At 32.6% G+C, this 27,562-nt stretch overlaps 1 protein-coding gene across 4 annotated transcripts; it reads left to right on the top strand.

Annotated features, from left to right (window-relative positions):
- Nucleotides 1–110: 110 nt before the first annotated feature.
- Nucleotides 111–27,073, top strand: LOC118449599 (uncharacterized). Of its 4 annotated transcripts, none has more exons than XM_085660560.1 (7): nt 111–311; nt 1,524–1,676; nt 18,407–18,518; nt 22,379–22,575; nt 24,742–24,852; nt 25,130–25,329; nt 26,579–27,073. In XM_085660560.1, exons 2-6 carry the CDS (start codon nt 1,600–1,602, stop codon nt 25,275–25,277), a joined length of 645 nt encoding a protein of 214 aa, XP_085516686.1. In that variant the 5' UTR covers nt 111–311; nt 1,524–1,599; the 3' UTR covers nt 25,278–25,329; nt 26,579–27,073. The 4 variants fall into 4 exon arrangements, with proteins under 4 accessions (XP_085516686.1, XP_085516685.1, XP_085516684.1 ...); XM_085660559.1 differs by having other exon boundaries at nt 25,130–25,333; XM_085660558.1 differs by having other exon boundaries at nt 25,130–25,431.
- Nucleotides 27,074–27,562: the final 489 nt, after the last annotated feature.

Below are 27,562 nucleotides of genomic sequence, written 5' to 3'. Positions count from 1 at the left end.
TACAGTTCAAAACTAGTAGATCACATAACGCGACTTATTAGTATAATTAGTGTATCATAAGAATATATATTATGTTATTATACTTGACTTACTACCATTCAATTCGTCAACCTCACATCACGATCCATAAGAACTAAGCCTTATTCCGATTAATTTCGATTTGAGGGTTCGATGAACATGTTCTAATAGAACAACGTATAATACTACATCGTTGGCGGAACCATACGTGTCAACAACATCATGACGCTTACAACGCTGCGAAGACATGCATCAACAAGCGTACAGGATATAACACGGCTGGTGATTTAACGGTAAGCTTCGATTAAATGTAGATAAATAAGATAGATAACATGTTAACGTTATCATAGGTTTATTTTTTGATCATTGACGATAAAATTTTGAAGACTCGAATGATATTTCTAAAATAACTAATAATGTTATAGTATATTATAAGGCATCATTAAAAGTAACTTTTTCAATGTATCTGATTAGATACTTAACTAATGTTGGAAAGTCTATTATAAAAAGGATTTTTTATATTATATTATAAAATGAATTTTTGATATATGAAATGATTGGTTTTGGTGATATTCGTATATTTGTGTATTTATTATACATTAGTATTTGCTTTATTTTTTGAAATTTTGTCAAAAATATATTTAAGACCTCATGGTATATATTCACAATAATAGGAGACAATAAAAATTACGTATCAAAAATCGGAATTACAGAATTTATATCTATTTAATAATTATCTAAAATTTTAGAATGCTAACTTATATTTATAATAGTAATAGGTTCGAAATATTTTTTTTATTATTGATATAGTATATTAATTATTAATAAGATTAAGTATATATAATAAAAATATAAATATAAAAGATTAAATATTAAGTACCATAAAAAAAGAATCACTTTTTTTGCTCCTACAAATTTCTAACGACGTTTCCTTACAAGTTTGTTAAGTTTTGCATCTAAGATAAATTATTTGATGAGTCTCGAGCGTTTCATAAAAACGTTATCATCTATAAAATGTTAAAGGAAGGAGGTAATTTTTAAAACGGAAGGTTGAGCGTTTCGAAAGTAATGAAGCGGAGAGATTGGTATTGTGCGAAGGGAAAAAAATGATGAAGGATCATATAACTCACTTTGAGATCAAAGGTTGGAATGTAAGCTTGGATAAAAGAATAAATCCGTTGATGCACATAGCAAAGTAATGTTATTGTGCGTGAACTCTTATTTTTCACAAGAATGTACATACATATATGCATACATACATACATACATATATATATACACACACGGACATACAGACACACACACACACACGCGCGCGCGCATATACATACAAAATAGGAGAGAGAGTACAGAAAGAGCGAAATCTTTCAAGAGAAAGAAAGTTTTATTACCTGCTTGAAACTACGATATGTAGTATTTTACCGCTTCCTTTTCGAGATTTCGTTCTCTTCTACGCTTTTTTAATCCCTCCATGATAACTGATAGGTTCATGATACGGTTTCCAGATGGCGACTGTTGGTTGATATCCAGGACCTTCAGCCCCGCCCATGTGATTTAAATCGCGACCTTTTCACTGACCCGATGACCTCGTACACGTTCGAGGGTACTCCCAAAGAGGATACGGTGAAAAAATTCTTCAAATTGAATATCAAACGTAGGTATGTATTTCTTCGAGTTTATTATCATCGGTTTATCTCTTTCTTTTTTTTTCTTTTCTTATTCCTTTTTCTTTTTTTCTTTTTCTTTTTTTTTTACTTTTGGATCGGACTCTAGTTATCCTAGGGATTTATTTATTAGGCAGAATTCATTTGAAAACCGGAGATTAATAAAATAATAGCTTTCCAATGGATTCGAAAGAAAGTCAATATGAAATTGCTCATTACCGAGAGGATATGGTTAACAAAGAGAAAATAAAAAGATTGTAGTCCAAGAGTTATTAGATGTGGTAATTTCACGATAATTAAAATCTCTTTAATTAGGTTTATTTTTTTCTTTCTTATATAGAAAATTTCAACTTGATGAATTTGAAAATCGACTAAATATCAAAACAATTTATAGATAATTTCGTTGTAAAATTTATAAAGATATTTTTGAACATTCCCTCCAACAGAAGAGAAAAGAAAGTAATGAAAGTTAGATTCGTTTGTTCTTCAAATATTCAAACGGCTTAACGACAGGACTTGTCTTTGAAGTCGGTGGAGTCGAGGACACGTTTTCGAAACTTCAATGAGGCTATGGAGTAAACACGTTAAATAGCGAGTCCGGGCCATTCCGTGGTCCAGGGTGGGTAGAAGCGCCTTGGGTGACGTCAGACTAGTTTCGTCTACTATTTCTCCAAAGTTCGGGGGCGCGTGCGCCTCTTTGAACTTCCCTTTCATCCTTTTCCTTGCTCTCTCTCTCTCTCTCTCTCTCTCTCTCTCTCTCTCTCTGTCTCTGTCTCTCTCTCGGGGAGCAGACGAAACGATTATGAGCTTACTTACGCAAGTAACGGCCACCTCTCACGATTTACGGTTTGCCTGGGATTAATGTGACCGACCTGATCGCTCGTTTACGATGCCGACTACGATAACTTGTCGAGATCGCATTTCAATGGGTCTCGATACTCCATCGAAATTGCGGTAGTATCGGATTCATATAGAATTTTTCTCTTTGTAAGAAACGATTATGAAGATACGAATGCTTCGATAGAATTTTTATTACAAAATTTTCACATTCTTTTATTATATAGATCAAATTATTGGAAAGAGTTGCTCTAATCATATAACTTAACAAGAAATTTTATATTGTATTTTTTATTTAGTATAAATCTAATAATAGATTTATACTAATAGGTGAAAGAAAGCGTTGAGGGAAGAGGTTTAAAAGTTTCTCTAAGCTTGAGGTGCAAGATGATGCAAAAAATCATTAGCTTGGATGTTGCAAGCGATACATGAGAAAAAGTATAGAGGGAGAAGATAACTGGAAATCGATTAACCCGATTTCGTGGTCGAGCTTGAGTCGAGTTAACGTCGAGTAAAGGATTTACTTTACCAGCCACGTAGCTGGTAGCCTTTTCGCAAACGAATCGTCGGTATGTATTTCATCGGCAAAAGGTTCCTTCGGATCATCTCTGCTACGACGTACATACATATATATGTATGAATGCGCACGCGTGCTTCTACGCGGAAAGCGTTTATTCCGCACGGTGACGTAATCGGGATGATATCAACGGGGCGTACTGCAATTTTCGGACTCGAACGGCAATTGAATGCGTACCATTAAATTTCTCCTACTCTTTTACCTCATTTTTCGTCTTTTCCCATTTTCGAAGATATTAGGATCAACCCTTTTGGCTGGCCAACCTCATTCTCAAAGTACTTTTCAGCTTCCACCCTGACAAATTTGCTTGGCCGTCCGATTCTTTCTTTCCTCCAAGTTTTCTTAATACTCTTTGCTTCGTCAGAAGAGTTATTTATATCGAATTTATATGAAACTGTGATTGAATTAATATTTTTTTTTTTTTTTAATGTAACTATGATTATTTATATTATTTATTTTCATTTTCATATATTAAGATTATTATATAATATTAAAATATTAAAATTAATTAATATATAATAGAATATAATAATTATCGATAGGTTTTTGTGATAATTAATTCACAAGTATTACGTTGAAATATTTTGTGTATATATATATAATATCGTTAAAGAGTTCTACCGAAGAGATCTCTCAAAAGATTCGTCGAAAAAATCTGGTGAATAAGTTAGAGTATGCTTTAGCATGACGATCTGCTGTTGGCGGAATAAGAGGATAATTGAAAAAGCGAGGATATTGTAAGACACGATGGTAGAATTACAATTCTTTCAGCGGCTGTCTCTCGACGAAGATGTTTTAATTTGCAAAATTAATCGTCCTGTGGCTCGCTGCTGGTCGATTCGTCGTTTAACGCTTTTAAGCGACACTTGGACTAGTGAGAAAACTCGAGATAGAGAAAGAGAAAGACAAAGAGAAAGAGAGAGTCGTAGGTCAATCTTCTTTTTTAGAAAGCTGAACACGATAAAAAACACTTGTGGAAATCTCATTGTTTAACCTGATTAATTTACTGTCCATCTATCTTGATCTTCCTCTCTTTCTTTTATGAATACTAGTCATATCACGACTAGAGAGAAAGAGAGAGAGAGAGAAAGAGAGAGAGAGAGAAAGAGAGAGAGAGAGAGAGAGAGATCCAAACAATTTTTTTTCATAATTTACGTTAATTAGAAAACTTTTTTTATATATTCAGAAATTAATATAACTGAGATTGACTCCCGATGTGATTTTATATAGATTATCGTATTCATTTAATATATTTTTCATAACTGTTAGTAGATAAAAAAATTCAGAAAAATTCAACATTATACTTTTATTAAAGTATACTTTCAGTATTTGTATGTCATCTGTGATTCTTACGACATTCAACGTGTTAACGGATAATGTAACATCTTATTTTTGCATGCGAAATAACTCCGTATTTCTAACATGATCCTTTTCATTTCTTGCGTCAACATAGAAACATATACATGTACAAGTATATATATGGTGGATATAATATGTATAACCGTGAGAATATTTTCTCGTGCTATTCGGATTTTTTCAAAAAAAAAAAAAAAAAAAAAAAAAAAGAAAAAAAACGAAAAAAAGGAAAGAAGGAAGGAAGAAAGAAAGAAAGAAAGAAAGAAAGAAAGAAAGAAAGAAAGAAAAAGAAAAAAGATTCACCGGCAGCCTCGAGACTCGTCGTCTTTAATCTCCTTCTCACAGAGGAGGAGATTATTTTTGTTGAAGCGCGGCCAGAAAATATTATTCGGATTCTCCTTTATTGTCTCGCGGAAGCGAGAGCCAATCTCTTTTCTCCACGTTTCCACATTCTGCCTGTCTTCTCCGCCTGATCCCCCGCCCTCGTTTATCCAGCAGCACTGCCATTCGTATCATTTCGCGAGTATTTTTGACAAAATTCTCTAGTCCATTCGAGAATGGTATCGTTGAGAGGTCAAAAATTTTCCGCTCGGCCCGCCATTTTTGTTCTATTGTTTTCGTACGTTGACGCGTCCCATCTCCCGAGTATCACCCACCCCATTTTCACTAGCAACCTCCTCTAAAACCCCTTTTACACCCCGTTTCTCACCATCTTCCAAATAGCTCTGATCTTTTTTTATCGTTGAACCACGTACTCAACACGACTAGTTCGTCGCGTTCATCGAATGTACGATATTCCATCGGAAGTTTCGTCGAACGAGAACGTAAAAAGCAATTCCGTGAGGTTTTTACGAGAACAGCACGACGCCGTCGTGTTCTCATTGATTTCGAAAAACTAATTACATTCCTGTCCGTAAAGATTACTAGGCGATGGAAAAGAGGGAAAGAGGAAAAGAGAAGGCAAACGAGAGACGATCTTTTCGACGTTAATTAGCGCGTAATTAACCGTCTCATCGTCGTCCGTTTCACGCCGTCGATTTCGTTGGCGACGTCGTCGACGACGTTTCCGAATTGTTCCCCAAGTCTCTACTGATCGCGAGAGAAATTTTTTATTTCACATTGCTCGAACGTCCTTTTTGTTTCGAAGTTTTTCCCTTCGAACAACGATAACTACCATACACCATTCTATTTTCTAGTCTTTTCTAATTAGTATCTTTCGAGTTTCCTTTTTTTTTTGTGAAATAAGAAATGAGTAAATTTTTCAATTTATTGTTTTTTATTTCGATGATCAACATAGTGATAGATAAAAGATGAATATTAAAGTGAATTTTACAAATTTAAAATGCACATTTTTGTTTACTAATAGATAACAATGATCAAGATATTGCGATTTTTTCCCCATCGAAATACTTATTTACAACATTCGATTATTCACACATATGCGAAGGTCGTTGGTTTTCTTATCGGCCGTATTATCCATTATCGATTTTCGATTGTCTTCCTAGTAAGTATGATCCAACGATTATCTACTTTTCAAACTTGTTGCTTATTGTTAGCTCAGACCGCTACAAGACGTATGAATTCATTTCATTTCTTCCACTTTCTTTTCTTGTTTTATATGTTTACAATATAATACAAACGATACTGAAAATATAAACGTATAGTTATTATTACTGTAATATATAATATATAATATACATATAAATATATATATATATATATATATATATATATATATAAGGTATAAGTAAGCAATTTATTACAATAAAACGGCAATGATTTATGAATTAAACCAATAGCTATGAAAAATGGTAAAACTAGAAATTCTGGTTATAAAGTATCGTATATTGTATTTATTATATTTACAATCTCATCGATAATTCTCGTCGAGTTAATCCTCTTCGTAAGCGAGACATTATAACTATAAATTAGTTTTGTCCATTTTTTTTTCTTTTTTTTTTTTATTAAAAAAAATCATTGCGAGGAATGCGACGCGACATCGTCAATCAATCAAGTCAACGAGAGTCAAGTCAACGAGTCGAGTTGACCAACGCTGCTTTTCTTTCGCTTCTTTTTTGTCAAGAGTTTTTCCTTCGTCTCGACAAACGACAACCGTGTCTCTAATCAAGCAACTTTTCTCTCAGAAAAAGGTCGAAAAGATTAATGAAATGTTAGGTCAATTATAGAATGTTTTTCAGATGATTTCCGCTTACAGTTATCGAATATAGTTCATTTTTATCGTATTGTACCGATATTTCAATTCTCTCTCTCTTTCTCTCTCTCTTGCTTCCTTTCATCGAATGTTACAATTTTACATATTTTTGACAAAATTATATATTTAATGAATTGTATAACTATCATATGCATATATGTATATATATATATGTATTTATATATATATATGTATGTATATATATACGTATATATATATATATGTGTATATATATATATATGTATAATATGTATATATATATGTATGTATATATATATATGTATGTATATATATATGTATGTATGCATGTATATATCATTGTCGAATGATCCGTAGCGTAGTTCGATGCATTTATCACTCAGATTCGTTCACGATCGGAACGACAATTCCATACTGTTTCCCGTCGACACATTTAATTTCGCTTCCATGCTCTTTACACGTATATATCTAGATCTATATGTCGAGCATATCAACTCGGGCTTGCAGTTTTTGACTATTTTTTTTTTATATGATAAATAAATAAATAAATAAATAAATAAATAAATAAATAAATAAATAAATAAATAAATAAATAAAATATTGTCGATCTATTTGACGTGTCTACACAGCTCACGTTCGACGTTTCGCAATTATAGCTTATTTCAATGGTTGTCAGCAAAATCAATCGTTAAGATTCGATCTATATTTTTATAACCTTCGTTTCTTTTTTCTTTCTATTCATAACCGAAGAGTTTCTTATTTTCTTGATATAGTAAAATAGACGATTATACGTGAAATTATTTGGGATCTTTGCCATTTCTTTTAGATCTTTGCGTCTCGTACGTAAAATAAGAATGTGTGTGTACGTGTATGTGTGTGTGTGTATGAGTAAATGTATCTACTCTACCGTCTAAACGGCTGGATGGATTGATTAAAAATTTATATAAAAAATGAGGTTACTTGCAGCGAGAATCCATGAGTAATTCCGAATCGATTCGATTTCCGCTTTCAAAGTGGCAAGCATTTCAAAAATTAAATAATTCACAAAAAATGCATATATGCGATGAAAATGATAGAAATTGTTCAGGAATATTTAAAATAATGTTAGCCATTAACAACGGAGTTCTTTGACAATAGAATATTCGTTTTTATTTAAAGTGTGAATAGTTTAAATTTAATTTCATAAGATTTTCATGAAAGACATTATTTTTATTCTCTCTTAGTAAGATATTTTTCATTTATAATATCAAAGAAACATTTCCCCTTTCCCAAATATGTATTACGACATGTTCACCAACAGAAAACTTTCTTCTTGAACTAGTTCAGTATTATCTATTACTGTTGAAGCACATACGAAGATGTTGTATTTAACGATCCATCAATCTTTTCTCTACGAATTGTAAGTATAAAAAGAAAGAAAAGAAGAAGAAAGGAAGGATCGTTAAGTCGTGATTGCTCCAGTCTCCTTTTCTTATCCTTCGAGTAATCTCTACATTTTAATCCTTCTTTCTCTCTCTCTCTCTTGTTATTGGGTTCAGAAGTAACCAGGTCATAATATGAGTTCGTCTCCGAATACAATAAATAACTCTGGAACTAGTATGTTGGGATGTGTATTTTATTTTTGTGAGTTCATAAATGGTAACTGAAGAGAAAGTTTTTAACAGTAGAGAGTAAATTTTTGAATGTGTAGTTAGCTCAGAAGTCAAAATGTATTTCTCGTGGGTTTTTAGAAAATGTTTCCTTTAAGAGGAAACATTCGTGAGAGAGAAAAATGGAAAGGGAATGGAAAAGGGCTTGGCTATTGAAAAGTGAAATTAGGATCTTAGACTTACTCAAGATACAATCGTATGACAGCTGTGTGATGATAATAATAATAATAATAATAATAATAATAATAATAATAATAATAATAATAATAATAATAATAATAATAATAATAATAATAATAATAATAATAATAATAATAATAATAATAATAATAATAATAATAATAATAATAATAATAATAATAATAATAATAATAATAATAATAATAATAATAATAATAATAATAATAATAATAATAATAATAATAATAATAATAATAATAATAATAATAATGTGCGATAAGTGGAGTGAAACGTAAAACTCTCTATTTCCTTTCTTTTTGTTTTTATAAAAAATTTTCATCTCCATTGAAAAGGACAATTTCGATCAGAGATCCTCATGGAGGGATCATATTTCCTGGACAGTAAATTGTGGTTGAGGAAAGAACTGTTGCGACATCTCGAGTTTCTCATCTGTCAGGCAACATATTTTCCATCCCTTTTTCCCTTCCTCTCTCTTTCTCTTTTTAACCACTTTCTATCCTTCCAATGATAACCCAACAAATAGTTGAACGTTTTGCGAAGACGCTTTGAATTTCATGATTCGTTTTTTATGTTCAATATGATCGTTCGACACGATTCGACATTTTTTGCAGATGACTCTCTCTCTTTCTCTCTCTCTCCTTTCTTTTTCGTACCATATTTTTCAGTCCACCAGTTTCCCCTTTCTTTGCTCCTTCTTTTTTTCTTTTCTCTCGATGATCGTTTATAAGGTTGGTTCAACTCGGACCATTCCCAGATGCGTTCTTTGTAAAACTAGCTTTGTCAGCTCTTAAACAGATACGTGCAATTTCCACGGGGTTCTTCGAAAGCCAGAATGTACAACCGAAAAGGGATGAACCGCAGGGGAATTAGTTTTTCGTTACTCGACGAAACGAGCTTCAACGGAGAATCATGATAGCTATTTTTTTATATAAAACTAGAGTGAGTGCTATATCAGGGATCTAAATTCGATGAATATGATATTAACGATGGAAAGTGCTATAGAAGAATTTTTATATCACGTTGCTTCGTAATATTTTTTCAATAATAACATGGATCGTTTATTCGTTTTGTTTTGTTTTGTTTCGTTTTATTTTTTTCAAATTAATTTATCGGTATTGAAGAAAAGTTAGAAAATGATGAAGAGCGAACGAACGTGATCTATACCGACTCAAGAACATGTATTCGTTTTACGGATTTTAAAACGGTTATCTATCGACCGGCCATAAAGTTCGTCTATAAAGTTGATTGAGAACGCGAGCTTATCCGGACTGCCGATAATCTTCGCACGAAAAAGCGTCGATGCTTCGACGATCGATCGATCCTTCGTTCTTTCCCTTTCCTCTCAAGCTCGTTTAGTTCGACGAAAGCAGGATATAAATCGAATAGACGTTTATAAAATACGGTAAAACAATTCTTAACGATTTTAGAACATAGAAATGACGGAGTGATGAATTTAACATAAGAAGAGGAGAAAGAGTGTAAATTTATAAATTTAATCGAAGCCTTAATTGTGAAACAATAATATTTTACTCCGATAAAAAGTTATTAAATGATTTTAATTGTCATGAATATTTAATTCTTGTTGAATAATTAAATGGAAATTGATCTTATTGTCCCTCATGAACATTTATCTCGTAGTTCGAACTCATGCCAGGAGGCTCAATGAACAAATAAATTTGGTGTGCGATCGATCGATCCAATCCTATTCGAGTCCCGTTCGATTCATTCGAGGAGTACACGGAGATTGGAATGAAGAGGTTTCTATATACAAGGTGGGACAATAATTTTGATCACCTTGAATATCTCCGTTTTTTTTAAAGATACGGAGAAATTTTCTTTACAGAAATTGTACATATCACAGACACGTAAATAAGATCTTTTTCTTGGCAAATTAAAATAAATTTAATTCGTAAGAATTTGTTTATAAAAATTACATTTGTTTGTAACAAATTGTTAATTAATTATTAACAATACAATGAAAAATAGAAAAAGGTCTGCTTTTTAGAATGATGTCTGATTCAAATCTCGACGACTTTTAGTCTTCGACAAATTTCTTTGTAAATGGAAGATGTGGTTATTAATAATGCAAAAAAATTGTTTTTTTGGATAAAAAAACTAATTTACTTTTTATACCTATTTATTTATTATTTATTAATTATTTACTAATTTATGTAATTCTATAAATCAGCCGCAATCTGAATTATTTTTGACAAAATAAATTTATAAGAATTTGTTTATAAAAATTATTTATAATAAATTGTTAATTTTATTATTAATAATAATTATTAACAATTGAAAAATAAAGAGAAGTCTGCCTTTTAGAATGGTGGTTGATTCAAATCTCTACGACTTCTAGTTTCGGAGAAATTCTTATGTAAGTGGAAGATATTTTAGTTAATTGACTTATATAATTTAATTTAAATTGGATCAATGATACACTAATCTATATAAATTTCGAGAATTTACGCGGCCATTACTACTACTACTCTATTACAGTAGTAGTAGTACTAGTACTACTATTGCAGTAGTAGTAGTACTACTACGAACAGCTGTACTATATGAATTATGAATTATGAATGAAAATCTTTCGAAGGCGATATCTTTAAAATGAAAAATTGTATAGATTTAAAATAAACACCATTTACAAATATATTTTATTCTTTATTTATTTAGATATTGCAATAATATCGGTATAATAAAATAGATTTTGTTAATAATTTGTATAATTGTTAATAATTTTCTTTTCTTAAATAAGAACATGAGTATTATATAATGGAATTATTTAAATTTGTATTTTATTTAATTTTATTTAATTTAAAAATATAATTTTATTGCCAATGTACAAAATTTAAAGATCCATAATCCGAAAGATTTTTCTTTTGTAATGAAGATATCACTATAATTAAATTAAAAATTTTTCGATAATGTCATAGATTTAAAATAGTTAAAATAAGGGATAAAAGAACTATTAATAATCAATAATGTACGAACTTGAATGATGGAAAAGTTGAAAGATTTCCTTTCATTATAAAAATTCTTCGCTTAATCAGTGCTTATCTTCTTCTTATTCTTCTTTTTTCTTTGCACTTATCTTGCGCTTATCCTGCGCTTAACCTTATATCATTATACGTAAGCGCAGAATAAAGAGGCAAGATAAGAACCGTTACTTTCGTACTAGTACTCTTACTAAATTTTGGTCGTATTTCTACATGCTTAGTAATATTTAAATTAAAATATCTTATATATATATATATATATATTAGGGGGACCGGAAAGTAATGTCGTTTTGCGCATGTCGATATTTGATTGTGATTAAAAATAAAAACTTGTTAAAAATTTATTCGTTTGAATTTAATTTAAGAAAGCGACATTATTTTCCGATCCCTCTAATATATATATCGAATTACGTTGACCAATGCAATTAAGAAGATATAATTTTATTAAAAAAGAAAAAGAATAAATAAAATAAAATTAATCTTTATATGTCCTTTATACGTCCATCTAGAAAATGTTATTACTGCCATATTATAGTTTCCTTCTGTACAATTTTTATAAACAAAATTTCTTCATATCTGTAAACAGAACGGAGATATTCAAGTAGATCACAATTATTGTCTCACCCTGTATATCTTCCTTCTTTCCCTCTCTCCCATCTCTGTCTCTCTCTCTCTCTCTCTCTCTCTCTCTCTCTCTCTCTCTCTCTCTCTCTCTCTCTCTCTCTCTAACTCGTAAAGCGAACGGTTATGCCGGGCGACATAATCGAGAATCAAAGGTAGATCGAAACTCCGTACGTCCAAAATGCTCAAAAGCGATCGGCTAAAATCTTCAATGCAAATCGAGTTACATGAGGAGCACCGGCCTTGCGTGCTTTGATCGACATGGGTCTGTTCGTGGTATGAAAATGTATGTGCATATATCGCACGACTAAATTTATTGGCATATATACATGTAGATATATATTATATGTACGTAGATATGTATTCCTATACGTACATATGCAGAGAATGAATACTGGTAAACTGACAGGAACATTATTTAGACATACATTTGGAAAAATGTCGTTAAAGACAAAAGTAGAGTGTAGCATATCTCCGATAACAAAAATCTTTGATCTTTCTTTCTCTCTTTCTCTCTCTTTCTTCCTCTCTCTCTCTCTCTCACTCTCTTTCTATTTTTTTATTTAAAATCATTTAAATCGAGATTGCGAAAAAAATATGATAGTTTTGTCGGGATATCGTGATAAATCTAGAGATTTATAAGATGTCACTCGTCTAGTCCATTCGATATTATTTTTCATAGGATATAAAAGGATGTCGAAAACGGTCACGGATTTTTTCTCTCTCTCTCTCTCCCTCTCTCTCTCCCTTTCTCTCTTTCTTTTTGTGGAGGAAAACGAGGAATCAATGCGAAACGATCGAAATCGGAGCCAGTTACATGTTATTCACTTACGTATATGGTGCGACGCGAGATCGGAAATCCATCGGATGGTTTTCCTAAATTGAGTTTTCTATAACTATGTTCGAAGGAAACGCTATGTCAGGTGATGCTCAGTTCCCTGGCCGTTTCCACCCCGGAGACTGACCAGTCTTACGAATCGAACTACAAAGTCATAAAACCAACCAAGTTTTCATTGTATCGCTTGATGCCAATGAAAATGAGATTTATAATCCATATATATATATAAGACGTATCAAGTATATATATATATATATATATATATATATATATATATATATATATAAGACGTATCAAGAGAGAGAGAGAGAGAGAGAGAGAGAGAGAGAGAGAGAGAGAGAGAGAGAGAGAGTGTAAGCTATTATATCAGAAGTATATTTTAAGAATTGAAATGAGAAAAACGTTCATATATTATATTTATCATGTTTAACTTGAAATTAAGTTGAATTGACTTGAAGGGTAAGTACAAATTTTATTTTTTTAACTGTTTATAATAGCTTACTTTGAATAATAAGCGACTTATACTATTTATATACGTACGTATATATTTTAGTATTAGTAGGACAGTTTAATAAATTTTAATGAATATGACTCTACTATCTTCATTCATAATCGACAAGTTTCTTTTTTATAAGTCAAAGTGATTGTGTTCGATCGCGTGTTGACTACTTAATTTTTTTTATTTTTATTTTTCTTATGAAGAGATTCCGGTTGCTTCATAGATGGTTCAATGAATTCATTCATTTAGAACATACGTACGAGTTTTGTCTCTTCATCCTCCGGAGCACGTTAAACGGTAATTCTTTAGTCGGTTGCAAATTGATTACGTAATGTGCTTGCTCGGCGAGGTTAACTGATTTCTTTGTCACTTCAGTCGTCAGTCCTTCACGGGTTCTTCTTCCTGCCAAAAATGAAGCCGATCGGGTGAGTGACAAATTGAAAAACATCTTTAATTTAAATCCTATAACATCATCATGATATCGTTAGAAACACGAAAGGGACGCTTTGCGTGCGAGAATTCCAAAAGCGTGGATTTCGATTTGTTTACACATTGTTCGTTTGCTTGCTTCGGTAGAGTTCAGCATAACGAGACATCCAGAAATCCGAAGGATTTTGCCCTTGCTTGTTGACTTTTCCTCGTAGAGCACATAACAACATTCCTACGTAATCTCTTAACGTGACGTTCTATTAACACAATAAATTATTCGGTTTATTGAACAATTTTTTAAAAAATTTATTAATACATTTAAATAAATTACAGATAGTTCTTTATAATTTCTTTGTATATTAATCGTTATCTTTTATTGTTTTTTTTTCGATCATTTAAGAAACGTAAAGTTTAAGTGGAGTAACAATTAAACTCAGGTACTTTAATATTTTTACAGCAATGTCTTGTATATATATATAAGTGTATAGTTAAAATATAGACGCCGGTACGTTTAACCCTCATCAAGAAGTCGTAACCCGTTACTTTCTTCTACAATTAATGATAGCCCTTTCTAGTTTATAACGACCACCACGAGCAACTTTTCTTCCATACTTATGCTATCAATTTTCTTATTATTAATTAATCAGTGCCCTCATGAAGCTTTTTACTTTTCTTCCAAAAATTAAATGAAATCTTTTTCATTTTTTCTCTCTTCCTCTCTCTGACTGTTTTTTTTTTGTTCAGACGAAGTTTTAGTTTAACTTTATTTCAATAACGACAGTTACTCTGATAAATTTCTTTCACAGAAAGAGTACATGTATGTATTAAAACTTTCAATTGCAGAGAATATCGATAATATATGTCACAAAAATCATAAAAATGTTCAAGGACTATAGTCGATGCTTTCTTATCCGAACTTATTTGAAATATGTTTCACTGTCAAAAAATATTTTTCATATAGAGAGATAAATACGATAGCTCAAAGATCGTGAACGAGAAAATGATTACGAGTTACTAATGAAGAAATTACTTTCCATATTCCTCTCTGTTTTTCTCTTTTTCCCTTTTCGTCTCATCATCGGAGCATTGAGTGCAGTATCGATCGCAGAATCAATAAGACTTAATTGAATCAACGAATCGAAATTCTCGAAAGACTGCTAGAGAACGGTTTATTAAATATTTGATGAGAATTCGATTATATAAGAGAGAGGTTGGAGGACGTTGGGTTGGTTGGCAAAGGGTTGTTAGCGAATGAGATAGGTAGGCAGGCAGCCAGCCAGGCAGCTAGGCAGCCAAGCCCTCCGAAAAATATAAATGTGCCCGTTTTTACTGACGTTTCCACGATTGCCCTTTACTCGGTGAAAGGACACGGGGAATTACTCCGGGATTGTAATCAAGGTGTCTGCCGCAGAATGTTCTCCCGACGGGAAGCTTCTCCGGAATGGAACTTTGCTGCGATTTTATGTGGTTAGAACGAGGTAGATAGATACAAGTTTGAGAGAGAGAGAGAGAGAGAGAGAGGGAGAGAGAGAGAGAGAAAGAGGAAGAGAGAATTGGAACGAAGAAAAAATTACTAATGGATGGGTCGTTCCTTTAGAAATGATCGTTTCTTTTCCTTGATCTTTATCGTTTCTTTTATATAAGCGATCGATTTTGATAATAATTATATTCTTTATGAGCACCTCTTTTCCCCTTTTCCCTATCTTCCAGCTACGTAACGATTATAGTTATAACATGACGTTATGGTAAAGGTATCAAGGGACTAAAGAGAGAGAAAGAAATAATGACTCGAGAATTTTATTAAACTTTTTGCGATCGTCTATAAACCCCACCCCTCAAATCTTTAATTGTAAAAAGGTATCATTTTGAAATTTAAAGATTCACGTGAATGTAACTTGAAGGAATATTTTGGAGTTATTTTATTTCTTCGAAAATATCGTTATTTTTATTATCCTATCAATGATTCTTTCATATTATTTTTCAAATTAATAGACGTTCTTTTTTCCCTTTTTTCTATTTTTTTTTTTTTTAATTTAAAGTTCCAACTCAAATAATATTCATTAGGATAACGTTCGTTATAGTTTAGTTTTAGTTTAGTTTTAGTTTACGCAATGGAAATACTTATCGCGATAAAAGTTTCCCTTGTGTCGATGCCTATTACGTAGGTATGTATAGTAAAGAACAACAAAAACTAAACAAATAAATAAATTTAAAAGAAAAAAGAAGAAAAATCGATATCGATATCCATATCGGGGATAAGTGTACCAAACAGATTACGTAATGTTACGTTACGATAGTAGGAAATTTTTGCGAACCATCGGATCGTTTTACAAAAATAACAAAATAATTCGATTGGGCAAATATCAATGAAACTCTCGTCGCGGCGAGTGGAATAATTACATAAGCGGCATTTACAACGTTCGCAAATGTTTTTCGAAAACAACAGTTTGATAGGCTTGAAATAAACGTCTAGGGGGAACAAATGCGCGGATTGGAAAATAATAGAATTTTATTTCTATTATTTCGAAATATTTTTGTTTTTAACGCTTACGATCTTATCGTTCGTATAAAATGCTAAAAAATTTATAGAAGAGAGAAAGAGAAGAAAAGAAGAAGAGAGAGAGAGAAAGAGAGAGGGAGAGAGAGAAAGAGAAGAAAAGAAGAAGAGAAGAAGAGAGAGGGAGAGAAAGAGAAAGAGAAAGAGAAAGAAAAGAAAATTTTCAATAGTGATTCCATTATCATCAATTTCAACGCTTGTCGAGTAGGTACCGATCGTGGCACTTGAAACGATTTTATTGCGGCTTCACGTTCTTCTCGTTCGTGGAACAACGAAATCCTTTCAATACAAGTCCTCGGAGTTCTTAAGCTTAGAAGCCAAAGCTGGTCTAAGAAGTTCTTTCGCATCGTAAAAATCGTACACGGCTATTAACGCTTTGTCACTTTTATATTTAGTATCGAGATCAACGGAGATATATCATGAATCTTAAATAGAAAAAATGCGTTCTCTTCTATTCAAAAAAAAAAAACATATTACGTATATCGTGTGATACAAAAGAAGAAAAAGAAAACGAAAAAACAAGTATATGAAATATACATATAGCAACGTTCTACATAATTTTGCTGGATTTACATTTTGTGTTATCGTAGTAACGAATAGTATCATACATATGCATAATCGTTCGGCGCATTTCCAAAAGCTTGCTTTTATTTATTTACTAAACCAAGGTAAAGTCCTTGTCGTATCATTAATCCAACAGACGTGGTACTTGCTTAAGGAGACAGAGTACGCAGGATCCAACGATTTTCGTATCGCGATGTAATATAATCATGCTATGCATATGTATCAGTGTATCAGCAAGAGTTTATGAGAGATACATATATATACAGAGTGGACCATTCATTTTATCCATTTGAATTATTTTTGTTATTTTCAGTAATATACCAAAATATTATATACAAAAGTTGTGTGTAATACGATATGAAGAAATACGTAATTTATTATAAGCTATCTTTTGGTGATATTATTGAAAATAAAGGAAATAATTCAAATGGATAAAGTTGATATTTTATATTCTGTATATATCTATGTATATTAAAAATAATAGTTAAAGAGAAATGGAGAGATGGTTAGGTGGAAAAGCATCACAGACTTTCTCATCGAGATAGGTTCCAGTTGGGATTATTTTCAAGAGCGTAATCAAAGTGGCTGGTAAATCTACCAAAAAGGGAGTTCCGCACCTCTTTGGTGAGGCTGGTCATACTAAAGCCTCCATACCAAGCAGCAATGGACGCGGTTTGTTTAAACGAAATGACGCAAGAGTTGACGATATACGTGGTAGGAAATGCAATTTCTCTTTGGTCTGGTCGACCAGTTACAATCAACCCGCCTCTTCTCTCTTTCTCTCTCTCTTTCTCTTTCTATCTCTTTCTCTCGAACTCGTTGCTTTCATGACCTACCCTTCATACATTCACCACCAACGATGCCAGCGTTATCACCAGCCACTCCCTCCAATACCCTCAAAAGAAAATCTATCTACCGTTCGTCGCGATATGCGGATTACCCATCGGCTCGCCACGGTGGGAAAAAAAGAGCAAAATTGTAAAAGAATGAAGATTGAAATATCGTTTCCATTCTCTCTCTCTCTCTCTCTCTCTCCCTTTTTCTCTCCCTCCCCCCCTCTCTCTCTCTTTCTCCATGACCCGCGGTCTTTCGATCCTCCTGCTGTGGACAGCAGAGAGTACAATGGACTGGACAATTTTAAATATCTTTCCACAGCAATGGTAAATAAAGCGTACCATTCTCAATTAAAACAAGTAATGGAAAAGGTTAGTGAGAATAGATTTGTTCTTTGAGATATTAAATGAAACATCGTCGTCTTGATTTTTACTCTTTGATAAGTTGTTAGGTATTCGTTACGGATGGTTATATGACAATTATAGTATTCAATGAAAATCGATCAAGATCAATTAGATCGATCTAGTCGATGCTTTTTAAAATAGTTTTTAACTTCGTCTATCTTTCTTTTTCAGGTTCGTCGTCTCGCTTCTTCTTATTTCGATTAATGCTATGGGAAGAAATATGACGGAAGTTGTACGACGTCATATCAGGAGTCTTTCTTATCCCGAGGAAAGCGAAATGGGGGTGAGAATTTATCATTATATTTACGTTGATACGTTTTTATTTTCTTTAAAAAAAAAAAAAAACCTCAGAAAGTTTCTTATGCTCTTTACATAACAAAAACTGTAACAAACGATTATCTTAGCGTTTAATTGAGACTGTTGAAAATCCTTATAAAAAATTAGAACTATTATTACAAAAGTATTGTTTGCATGTATATTATTCATTTATTGATTTAAACGATCAGACAGATTGACTCAAAAATGAAGTTACTTATCAACGAGATTTTATGTTTAATTCTGATTCGATTTGCAGTCATTTAAAAAAATCGCACAAGCATGGAAATGACAAAAATCAAGTAATAATATTTACAATTGTCTTGGTCGATAAATTGGACTTTATCGATTTTGCCTATCGCGGTAAAGCTAAGCGAAATAAGTCTGAATACACAAAGTTGCTAAAATTTTTTCACTTCGTTCTTCAAAATCTGAGCTCGATCTGCCTTTTCGAACAGTTCAAGCGACAAATGCAACGCGTTGGCTTGTTAATTAATATTTGCGTACACGCGGGCGGCGCTTATTTGCCGTACGTATTTGCCAGTGACGAAGGGCTCGTAATATCGTTTGGCATTTTGAACTACGGCGCGCCGCGTGCCCTGATTGCGTCGCGATAATATTGCAAATGCAGTTGGTGCATCATGTGTGTACGTGTGTGTGTTTTGAAAGAGAGAAAGAGAGAAAGAGAGGGAGAGAGAGTGAGAAGAAGAAAGGTACAGAGAGGAACGATGTGTCGTTCGATATGCCGCCGACATGATTCCCGTACGCGTTCGATGTTTTAATGAATGCTTTGTCGTTTTCAATCGGAAAATTCAAAGCCTCGCACTTTCGGCCGGAAGTACACACTTCGTAATTCGCTTAATCGAATTTGTAAAATCGAAATTTCCTATGTAGGTATATTTCCTATCGCGTAAATCCCATTTATTCATGTTGATATTCGTGAACTGAATAATGGGTGGATTTCAAAGATTACATGACTATTTAGTTTATTTATATAGATCACGAGGAATGAAATTGATATATACTAACGATCGAAACAGAACAAAAATGACAGAATATAAAGATTCTTCTTAGAAGAGAAAGAGAGAAATATATAGAATGAGTACTTTATTATTTTCAATTCGAAGAACAAATTAATAGACTAAGAAAAGGACGATTATAAGATGCAGAACTATTTAAGAAAAGAAAAAGTAAAACAATACAATCTTCAAAAATAGAAAGAAAAGAAAAAGGAAGAATACGAAAGTTAAAGTGACATTTAATAACGAAATATTCTAAAGTATTTGCGATCAAATTCATTTATCGCACGAAATTTAAACGAAATTATATATAAGAGGAAATTAAATCATAAACGATTTTCAAGAGAAAATTGGGATTCCCCTGTGTTAATGAACCGAACATAAAATTATTTTCGCTAGGTACGGTTAGAGTGTACTGATTTCTCACCCTCTAAGTGTGATCGACGAAATGGAGAGACTTAAAGAGATAGAGAAAGAGGGAGAGAGGGAGAGAGAGAAAGAGAGAGAGAGGGAGAGAGAGAGAAAGAGAAAGAGAGAGAGAGAGAGAGAGAGTGAGAGAGAAAGAAAGAAGAGAGAGGAGAGTGGCCGTTGATAAGCGAGGCCATCGATTTCCGTTTTCGGCTGGTTTGGTCGACGAGACTGGCAGGCAGGCAACGAGTTACCAGCGAACTAGCAGCTCGTCCAGTTTAGTAATCAACGCGAGGGTGGCTTTAATCGCAGTCCGCCGCAACTTTATTTTCCAGCTTACTCGTGGCGGAATCCTATCAAGCCACCTCATCATTGCGTATTTACTACGTATGTATTACATATGCATATATATATATATATATATATATATACGTATAATGTAGCTATATTTTGTGTATAATCAATAATATAATTTGATAGACATAACGATAAGTAATATAAAGATAATAATTATCCGATATATCATTATAATATATAATTTTATTATATAATTATTAATTATCATAATTAATATAGTATTGTAATTAATAATTAATATATATATGTATGTGTGTGTATCAAATGATGTATCTTTAAAAATGTGCTATTGTAAAAATAACTTACGTTAATTAATTTATTGTTAAAAATAACTAACGAATCTCTTGTACTTATCATTCTTTCATATCTTACAATAATCTTTCAACGTGGTTTATGAGTAATAAGAGTAAAGTCAAAGTATCATTTGTCTGTTATGTTCTCATTTTTTTTCTTCTTTTTTTATACCTTCATTCTTCCCCCACTCTATTTTAACTATAACAGAAGTAGGAATATAACTACGACAAAGATGAAGCGAACGAATAGTGAGGAATGATGGTTAATGTTAGAAGGTTAGCTTGGTTTCTTGGTTGCCCCTCGTTAATGTCGAGAAAGCAACAAGTAAAGGAGTTAACTAACCCTTCTCGACCTCCGCTTTCTCTGGTTATTGCTATCCGGTTGTTCGATCCTATCGGTTAACAGCGATAACTTGTCGATGAATATGAAGGGGGATAGCCTGGTACGCCTACATAACAGGTTGCGTCTTTTTAAAATAGACACTCGAGGATATCCCTGCTTGTCTTTAGGGTTCGTTCGATTCGAAGATAAAGCGAGCCGTCTATATATAGGGTGTTTCACCTAAGTCGAATATATACTTAAAATATATATCTCTGTTGCTTTTGATGATACGAAAATATGTCGAAGGAAAAAACTTTTTGATTTAATTTATTAAAAAAAGAAAAAGAGAAGAAAGAAAAAAACCCGATGATCATTTGATCATTTTTTGTCTTAATCACAATATTATTATTATTAGAAAAAACTATTGTCTTAATTACAATATTACTATCATTAGATTAAATGATACTTTCCTTCAAATATTTTTTTTCATAACATCAATACCTATATCATTACCAACAGCAACGAAGATATTTGAAAAGGTTTTCGAGTTAATTAAAACACCCTATATGTGCATCATCTCGTCTCATCTTCGTTTCTCTCTCGTTTTCCTTCCCTTAGGATAGCTTGCGTTATTTTCATAAGCTTCACTGATCGATCATTGGCTTCAGTTTTAAAGAAGACGTTCTAGTTTGCGAGAGAAGAATATGGAAAAGTTCGTATAGAAGTGTTTCTCTGAAAGATCCTATTCTTAAAGCAGCCGTCCACTTGAGAATTTCTTGGAAATAGTTGCTTTCGAGAGTACTCTCAAATTTTGTATACGTTTGAAAACAACGTAGAAAATTTTTATTCTCGGATAGCCACTAACATGCTCGTCGAGAGCTTACTATCTGAGACAGCAACTTTCAGAGTGATATCTATTCGAGATTCGCCTATGCCCGTTTAAATTTATTTGTTATATTGTTTGTTTTAGGATAAGCATCCTAATATGAGATAACGTTAACATTCATCTGTTTAATATTGAATTTTTTTCATATATGTATGTATTGTTATTGTAAGTATATATTATAATTTGAAGGTCTCATATTTCCTTCATTCTTTTCTTGCAGACATTTTTGTGCTGCTATTATCCAATAGTTACTTTCAGGATATGAAATCGATTGGTATTTCCGTAAAATATGTAGCTCTCTGATAATAATATTCCATCGATTTGAAAATATTATACAACGCAATCGCTTTCAGATAGTTGAACTATACTCTCAGATACATTACAGTTACTCGCAAACGTAGTAAACAGATATAGCAAGAAATATTCTAGAGAGCAACTCGGAATAATTTTAATCTCAAGTGGACGAAATTTATGTATTGTGAGAGATCGAAAAAAAAAATATATATATATATATACATAATTATAATTTTCTTTCATTTCTAGATATTCTTTGCCCTCGCAATACCTTTGGACGATCCAATCACGACGTACTCGATGTCCGTTGCCTTTTTCTTCGAGGCGAATTATAAGTTGCCGACGAAGGATGATATCGACTTAGAGGTCAAAGGGAAAGAGAAAAGGCAAAGAAAAAGCATAGATCGCACCACGGTCTATACCATGTTGGAATCAAAATTTAAATCGTTAGTATAAACGATCCAGTGTAATCTAGCGTTTAAAATACAGATTAAATAGAACGTTCTCTTTACCTGGGTAGATCGGGATAAGGTCGAGACAGTCTTTGATATCTCGCTCGCAATAGACCTTCGAAGGACACTAATTTTATAAAGCACCACTCAGGATGTAAATTTTGTTGATATCGCGGCAGAGATCGGGACTGGTATTCATCGTCTGAACTTTGGACTCAGTTAAACGATTAATCTCTTTCGCTTGAGAAGATTTGAACATTTATCCTTTGACAATTTATGGAAAAATATAATGAGATATAGTATATACGTAGATATATAGTATTTTGAAGATACAACTATTAAATATTGACATCATTTTTTTTTATTCTTCACGAAACGCGCATTTAACGATTAACGATCGAGTATTATCTTAGATTTATTGAAAAGTTCCGTCAGTTCAGTAAATAATTATTTTCAAATAATTTTATTCTTTTTAAAATTTTTTTTAATATGAAAGACATTTTTCTTTAACAAAACGAATAGAACTTTGCATGATATTTTTTACGTTGTTATAAAACGAAATCTCGATGGTAGATAATTTGAAGAAAAATATTCTTGGTAATTGAGTAAATTTGTATAGTCATGTATAACGACATATTGAACGAATTATATTCTCTCTCTCTCTCTCTCTCTCTCTCTCTCTCTCAGAGATTACAAAGAGTCTTTTAATATGTCTGGCATCATCGACCTTCTGACGGAGATCTTGGTGCAACTCACCGTCTGATGGTATAACGTCAGTATGCAAATCTCTCGTACTTGCCAAATTCAATTTAAATGTCTCGCATCTGTCGCGGAACACGCTAGGCTTCGTACGTACACACACAAGGGAATGCGCGCGCTCACGTTCATACACACACACACACACATACACACACTCACGCGCGCGCGTATATATATATATACAAGTGCGCGTGCACATACGCATACATATATAGACAAGAGAGGACAGAAGGTATATAAAGCATGGGAGAGTCGTGCACGTAGAGAGGAGAAAGGGGAGATTCATCAGGCTAGTGCACGAATGTGTCGGTTCATCGGAAGGAGCCTTGTTAGGAAGATAGGACAGCGACTGCTTCGAATGGATTCTCGAAGAGTAACGTTAATCAATCTTCGAAGTTGATAAGATGAATCGTCTCGTAGAAGGGTATTCGTGACTATCGACTATCGAACGGAGTAATTAAATCTGTCGTTCCTACGTCTACCGATTGTCGCATAACATCGTCAATTTTCCTTCGAGAAAATCGATCCTTCGCAACGAATAATCCGCATCTTATTTTCTCCCTTTCGATTCCTTTTGACTACGTATTGCGAGCTTTTCCTTTTTTTTTATTTTTTTTCTTTGTTATTTGCACGAAATTAAAAGGCAATTGAACGAACATTACAGAGATTCTAATTACCTAATTTCGAGAATTCACTATTGTACTCTATTTATCAGATTCGTTTGTTGTTTACCTGTATTGTGAAATTTCTCTCCTTCTCTGTACTTCTCAACTAAGAGAAGTACAGTCTCATATATACATATACCGTAGATACTTGTGTTCTGACATAGATGGATTCTTCAAAGGACGAACAAAAGTCATTTTTCATCCAACTTCCCGTTATATCCCTTTGACGTTAATTATACTATATCCCGTGACACTTCAAAGTGAATGTTCTCTTTTCAATCAAAGCGATTTAACGTCACACAGAAATCCTATCGATCAGAAGCGAGATATCCCGTAGATAGTCTTAGAAAATCTCATTTTTCGTGAGTATTGTTTTCGCTGTTTAAGTAAGTACAACAATCTTCTCATCAAGAACACACTAGCTTTTTCCTATCCATTCTTCTCACTAAATTTGATCCAATTTTCTTGTCATTCGTCAGTCGCAAATAGATACACATACAGAATAAAGAGAAAGATCAAGCGACGGAAGAAAGTAACACTCGTGTCCAAGAGTTTAATAGAAAAGAGAAAGAATTTGTTCGCGGAACGGATCCGCGTATATGCGTTTATCTCGGTCCGAGCTTTTTAAAAACTCCCCTTAAAGACAAACATTTGTCTCGCTTTACTATTCGCCGTATCCTATAGCAAAGTTGAAGAAGAGAAACCAGATGATGGATCGTTCGTTACGTGCCTCCAGAATCGGCTATCCGGCTCGACAGTGCCTTCTCAGATCTATATGCGAGACCACACGACTGCCCTGGAAGCTCAATGCTGGTGTCCTTGGAGATCTTTTGAGAATCCTGTTCACGTGAGTGTATTAACGTGTCTCTTCATATATTCCAGATAAATTCGCAGTTTCTTCGACGTAATGAGTAAACCAATTTGTATACGACGAAGAATAATAGGAGTCCTTGAATTATTTATTCTTTAATTATGAATTGCTCTGATAAATTCGAATCTTTTATTTTTCCTATAAAATTGAAAAATCATAACATTTTTGTTTTTGTTTTAACGAGGACATCTATTTTTTCTTTTCTTTTTTTATCTTTTTTCTTCCATTCTTTCTTTTTTTTTTTCTTTTGCAGACCATCCTCATCACGTTTCGAAGTCGATCTTCACAAGGAATACGCCGAAGCTGAGAAGGTCGATGGTACGAGGAAATGTTCCGAAATTTATTCCACCTGCAAGTACGGGATTTACGACTACATAACGCTCCCCTATCAGGATTTGTGAGAGTAGCAGCTTGCCTTCGGTCGGTCCTTCTCTCTACCCTCCAGCACTCTTGGTTGGTACGACACTCTCGAAGCTCTAATGAAAACTCACGAAAGTTTGCTAAATCGAAAAGACCTCGTTTTTCCGAGCGCTTTTCTTTCCTCGTTCTGTCTACGTATGTACATCATTTTCGAGTTTCTACTGATAATAACAATGATAATAATAATAATAATAACAATAATAATAATAATAATAACAATAATAACAATGAATTATTATCGTTAGATAAACATTATAGTATATGTATTGTCCATTGTTGGTTCGATCAAATCTCTTTTCTCCCTCTTCTCCCTTTCTCTCTCTTCTCTCTTTCTCTTTTCTCTCTCTTCTCTCTTTCTCTTTTCTCTCTCTTTCTCTCTTTTCCCCGTCTATACGAATCGAATCTCGATCAAAGCCACGTATACATACGTGTCTATGATTTTAATCGAGGGATTTGTTCGGTGGTTCGCGATATCGCTGAGCTTTAATAACCGTAATTTCGATAGCAACGGGGAGTGAATTTGCTCGGTCGACAATGCAGAATATTTGCTGCGATAATCTAATCCAATATTCGTCCAACTGTAGGGCTTGTAGAGCTCCGGACTGATTTAAAATCCACCGGCAAAGTTTTCATGAAAATTAGACAGCTTTCTTTGCATCGAACTATCATTGTTGTAATTTCGTATAAATATCAAAGAGATATTCATGCTTCCTTTGATTTTCCCTTATTTTATTAAATTTCAGCTACATATACTAAAATGATTTTTGGAATGTATGCATCTTTCGAAACTGTAAAATAGTCAATTACGTTATTTCACTTAAACAACGCACACGCAATTTTTGATCATTAATAAAATTTACTAGTTAGATGAAAGCACGTCGATCAGTGACGTATCATTTATTTGAAGATTCCTTATATTGCAAGACTATACAATATAGTTTATTTTCTTCAAAAACGTAACTACTTCTATATTTACTATTTCTGGCAGAATATGTTTCTTATTTCTCATCCGATTAAATCGGTAGCATTACAAAGGACGAGAAAAGATGTACTTAAAAATATTTGATTACTCAAGTATTCAAAAAAGCAACAATTCAACGTTTCCTTTGACGTTTTAATTCGTTAACGCATATATATCTAAAATAGAAGATAAAAAACGATGGCTTTTTTGTTGTCGCGACTCGATCATTATAAAGCATTTTTCTTTTTTCCTTATTTCTTTTTTTCCTTTTACTTTCTTCCTTTCTTTCTCAGTCAAGGCTGTGATCTTTCGTTTTTACAGGAGCCACTCCCGCATTACGTGCGCCAACGTAATTCCATTATGTAGATAAAATCAGCTTGTTTACTTCTTGAAAAGGAAGCTCCTTCGACTTCTTCGTGGTGAATGTCTCGTAGCTTGGCCATTCTTGCAACCGTGCAGTTAGGATGAGAAAGTCCAATCAAGTTGAAAACGAGTGTAAGAAGGAATGATCGTTTTATGCTTTTCTTATATATCCTTACCTCCTCTGTATCCACTCTTACACTCACTCATTCGTTCGTATAGACGTATTCTCAAGCAATAAAAAATTTGAAACTATCTCTCATCTTTCCTATTCTTAACATTTATTGGATCGTGAGAAGCGTCAAAGGTACGTAATACTCGATACGATTATTTGAATCTTATCGAGGTCGAAGGAAAGAAGAATCGAGTATAAAAGAGTTTATTACACCAAAGGTAAAATCAATAAGTATAAAAATTACAGATCGCGTTGCATTAAGAAAATAGCATAAATTGAGGGCAGGAAAATAAAATAATGATCGATAATTTACAATATTATTTATGAAATATTGAAAATATATTATATAAGTTTGAAATATTTAATTGATCCTAAATGTAATAAGATATTTTCGAAAAAGAAGAATGGTATATTTTAATACTGTTTTTATTATAGAGTATTAAAATAATTTAAGAATATCGAGATTTTTATATAGGTTTATTCATTTTATTCTTCATTGAAAAAAATATAGATGTATATATATTTTACAATATATTTTTAAGATATGTATTAATCAATATTTATATTGTTGACAGAATTCAATAATAGTACTACAATTATAAGTTTCAGTCATTTTTGTATTGATAACTTTGATAAGACACTTTTATTGTTCAAAAATAAAACAAAAAGAATATACCTCACACATGTCGTCAATCTAACAGGAGCTGCTAATATAGAAGATAATTCAAAAGCAAAACGTTAAAAGTTCCTTCTTTTGTTTTTTTATATAT

This window comes from Vespa mandarinia, chromosome 12 (genome assembly GCF_050613455.1).
Source record: "Vespa mandarinia isolate Hongniang chromosome 12, ASM5061345v1, whole genome shotgun sequence".
In the NCBI taxonomy this organism is placed as follows: domain Eukaryota; kingdom Metazoa; phylum Arthropoda; class Insecta; order Hymenoptera; family Vespidae; genus Vespa; species Vespa mandarinia.
This window is presented reverse-complemented; position numbering and strand designations above follow the sequence as displayed.

What these genes read in the sequence shown, in the direction of transcription:
- LOC118449599 (XM_085660560.1), top strand. Translation starts at nt 1,600, where the DNA reads ATGACCTCGTACACGTTCGAGGGTACTCCCAAAGAGGATACGGTGAAA. An exon ending in AAATTGAATATCAAACGTAG is followed by an intron (nt 1,677 to 18,406) that starts GTATGTATTTCT and finishes TTTCTTTTTCAG; the next exon opens with GTTCGTCGTCTCGCTTCTTC. An exon ending in TTGGAATCAAAATTTAAATC is followed by an intron (nt 22,576 to 24,741) that starts GTTAGTATAAAC and finishes ACGTGCCTCCAG; the next exon opens with AATCGGCTATCCGGCTCGAC.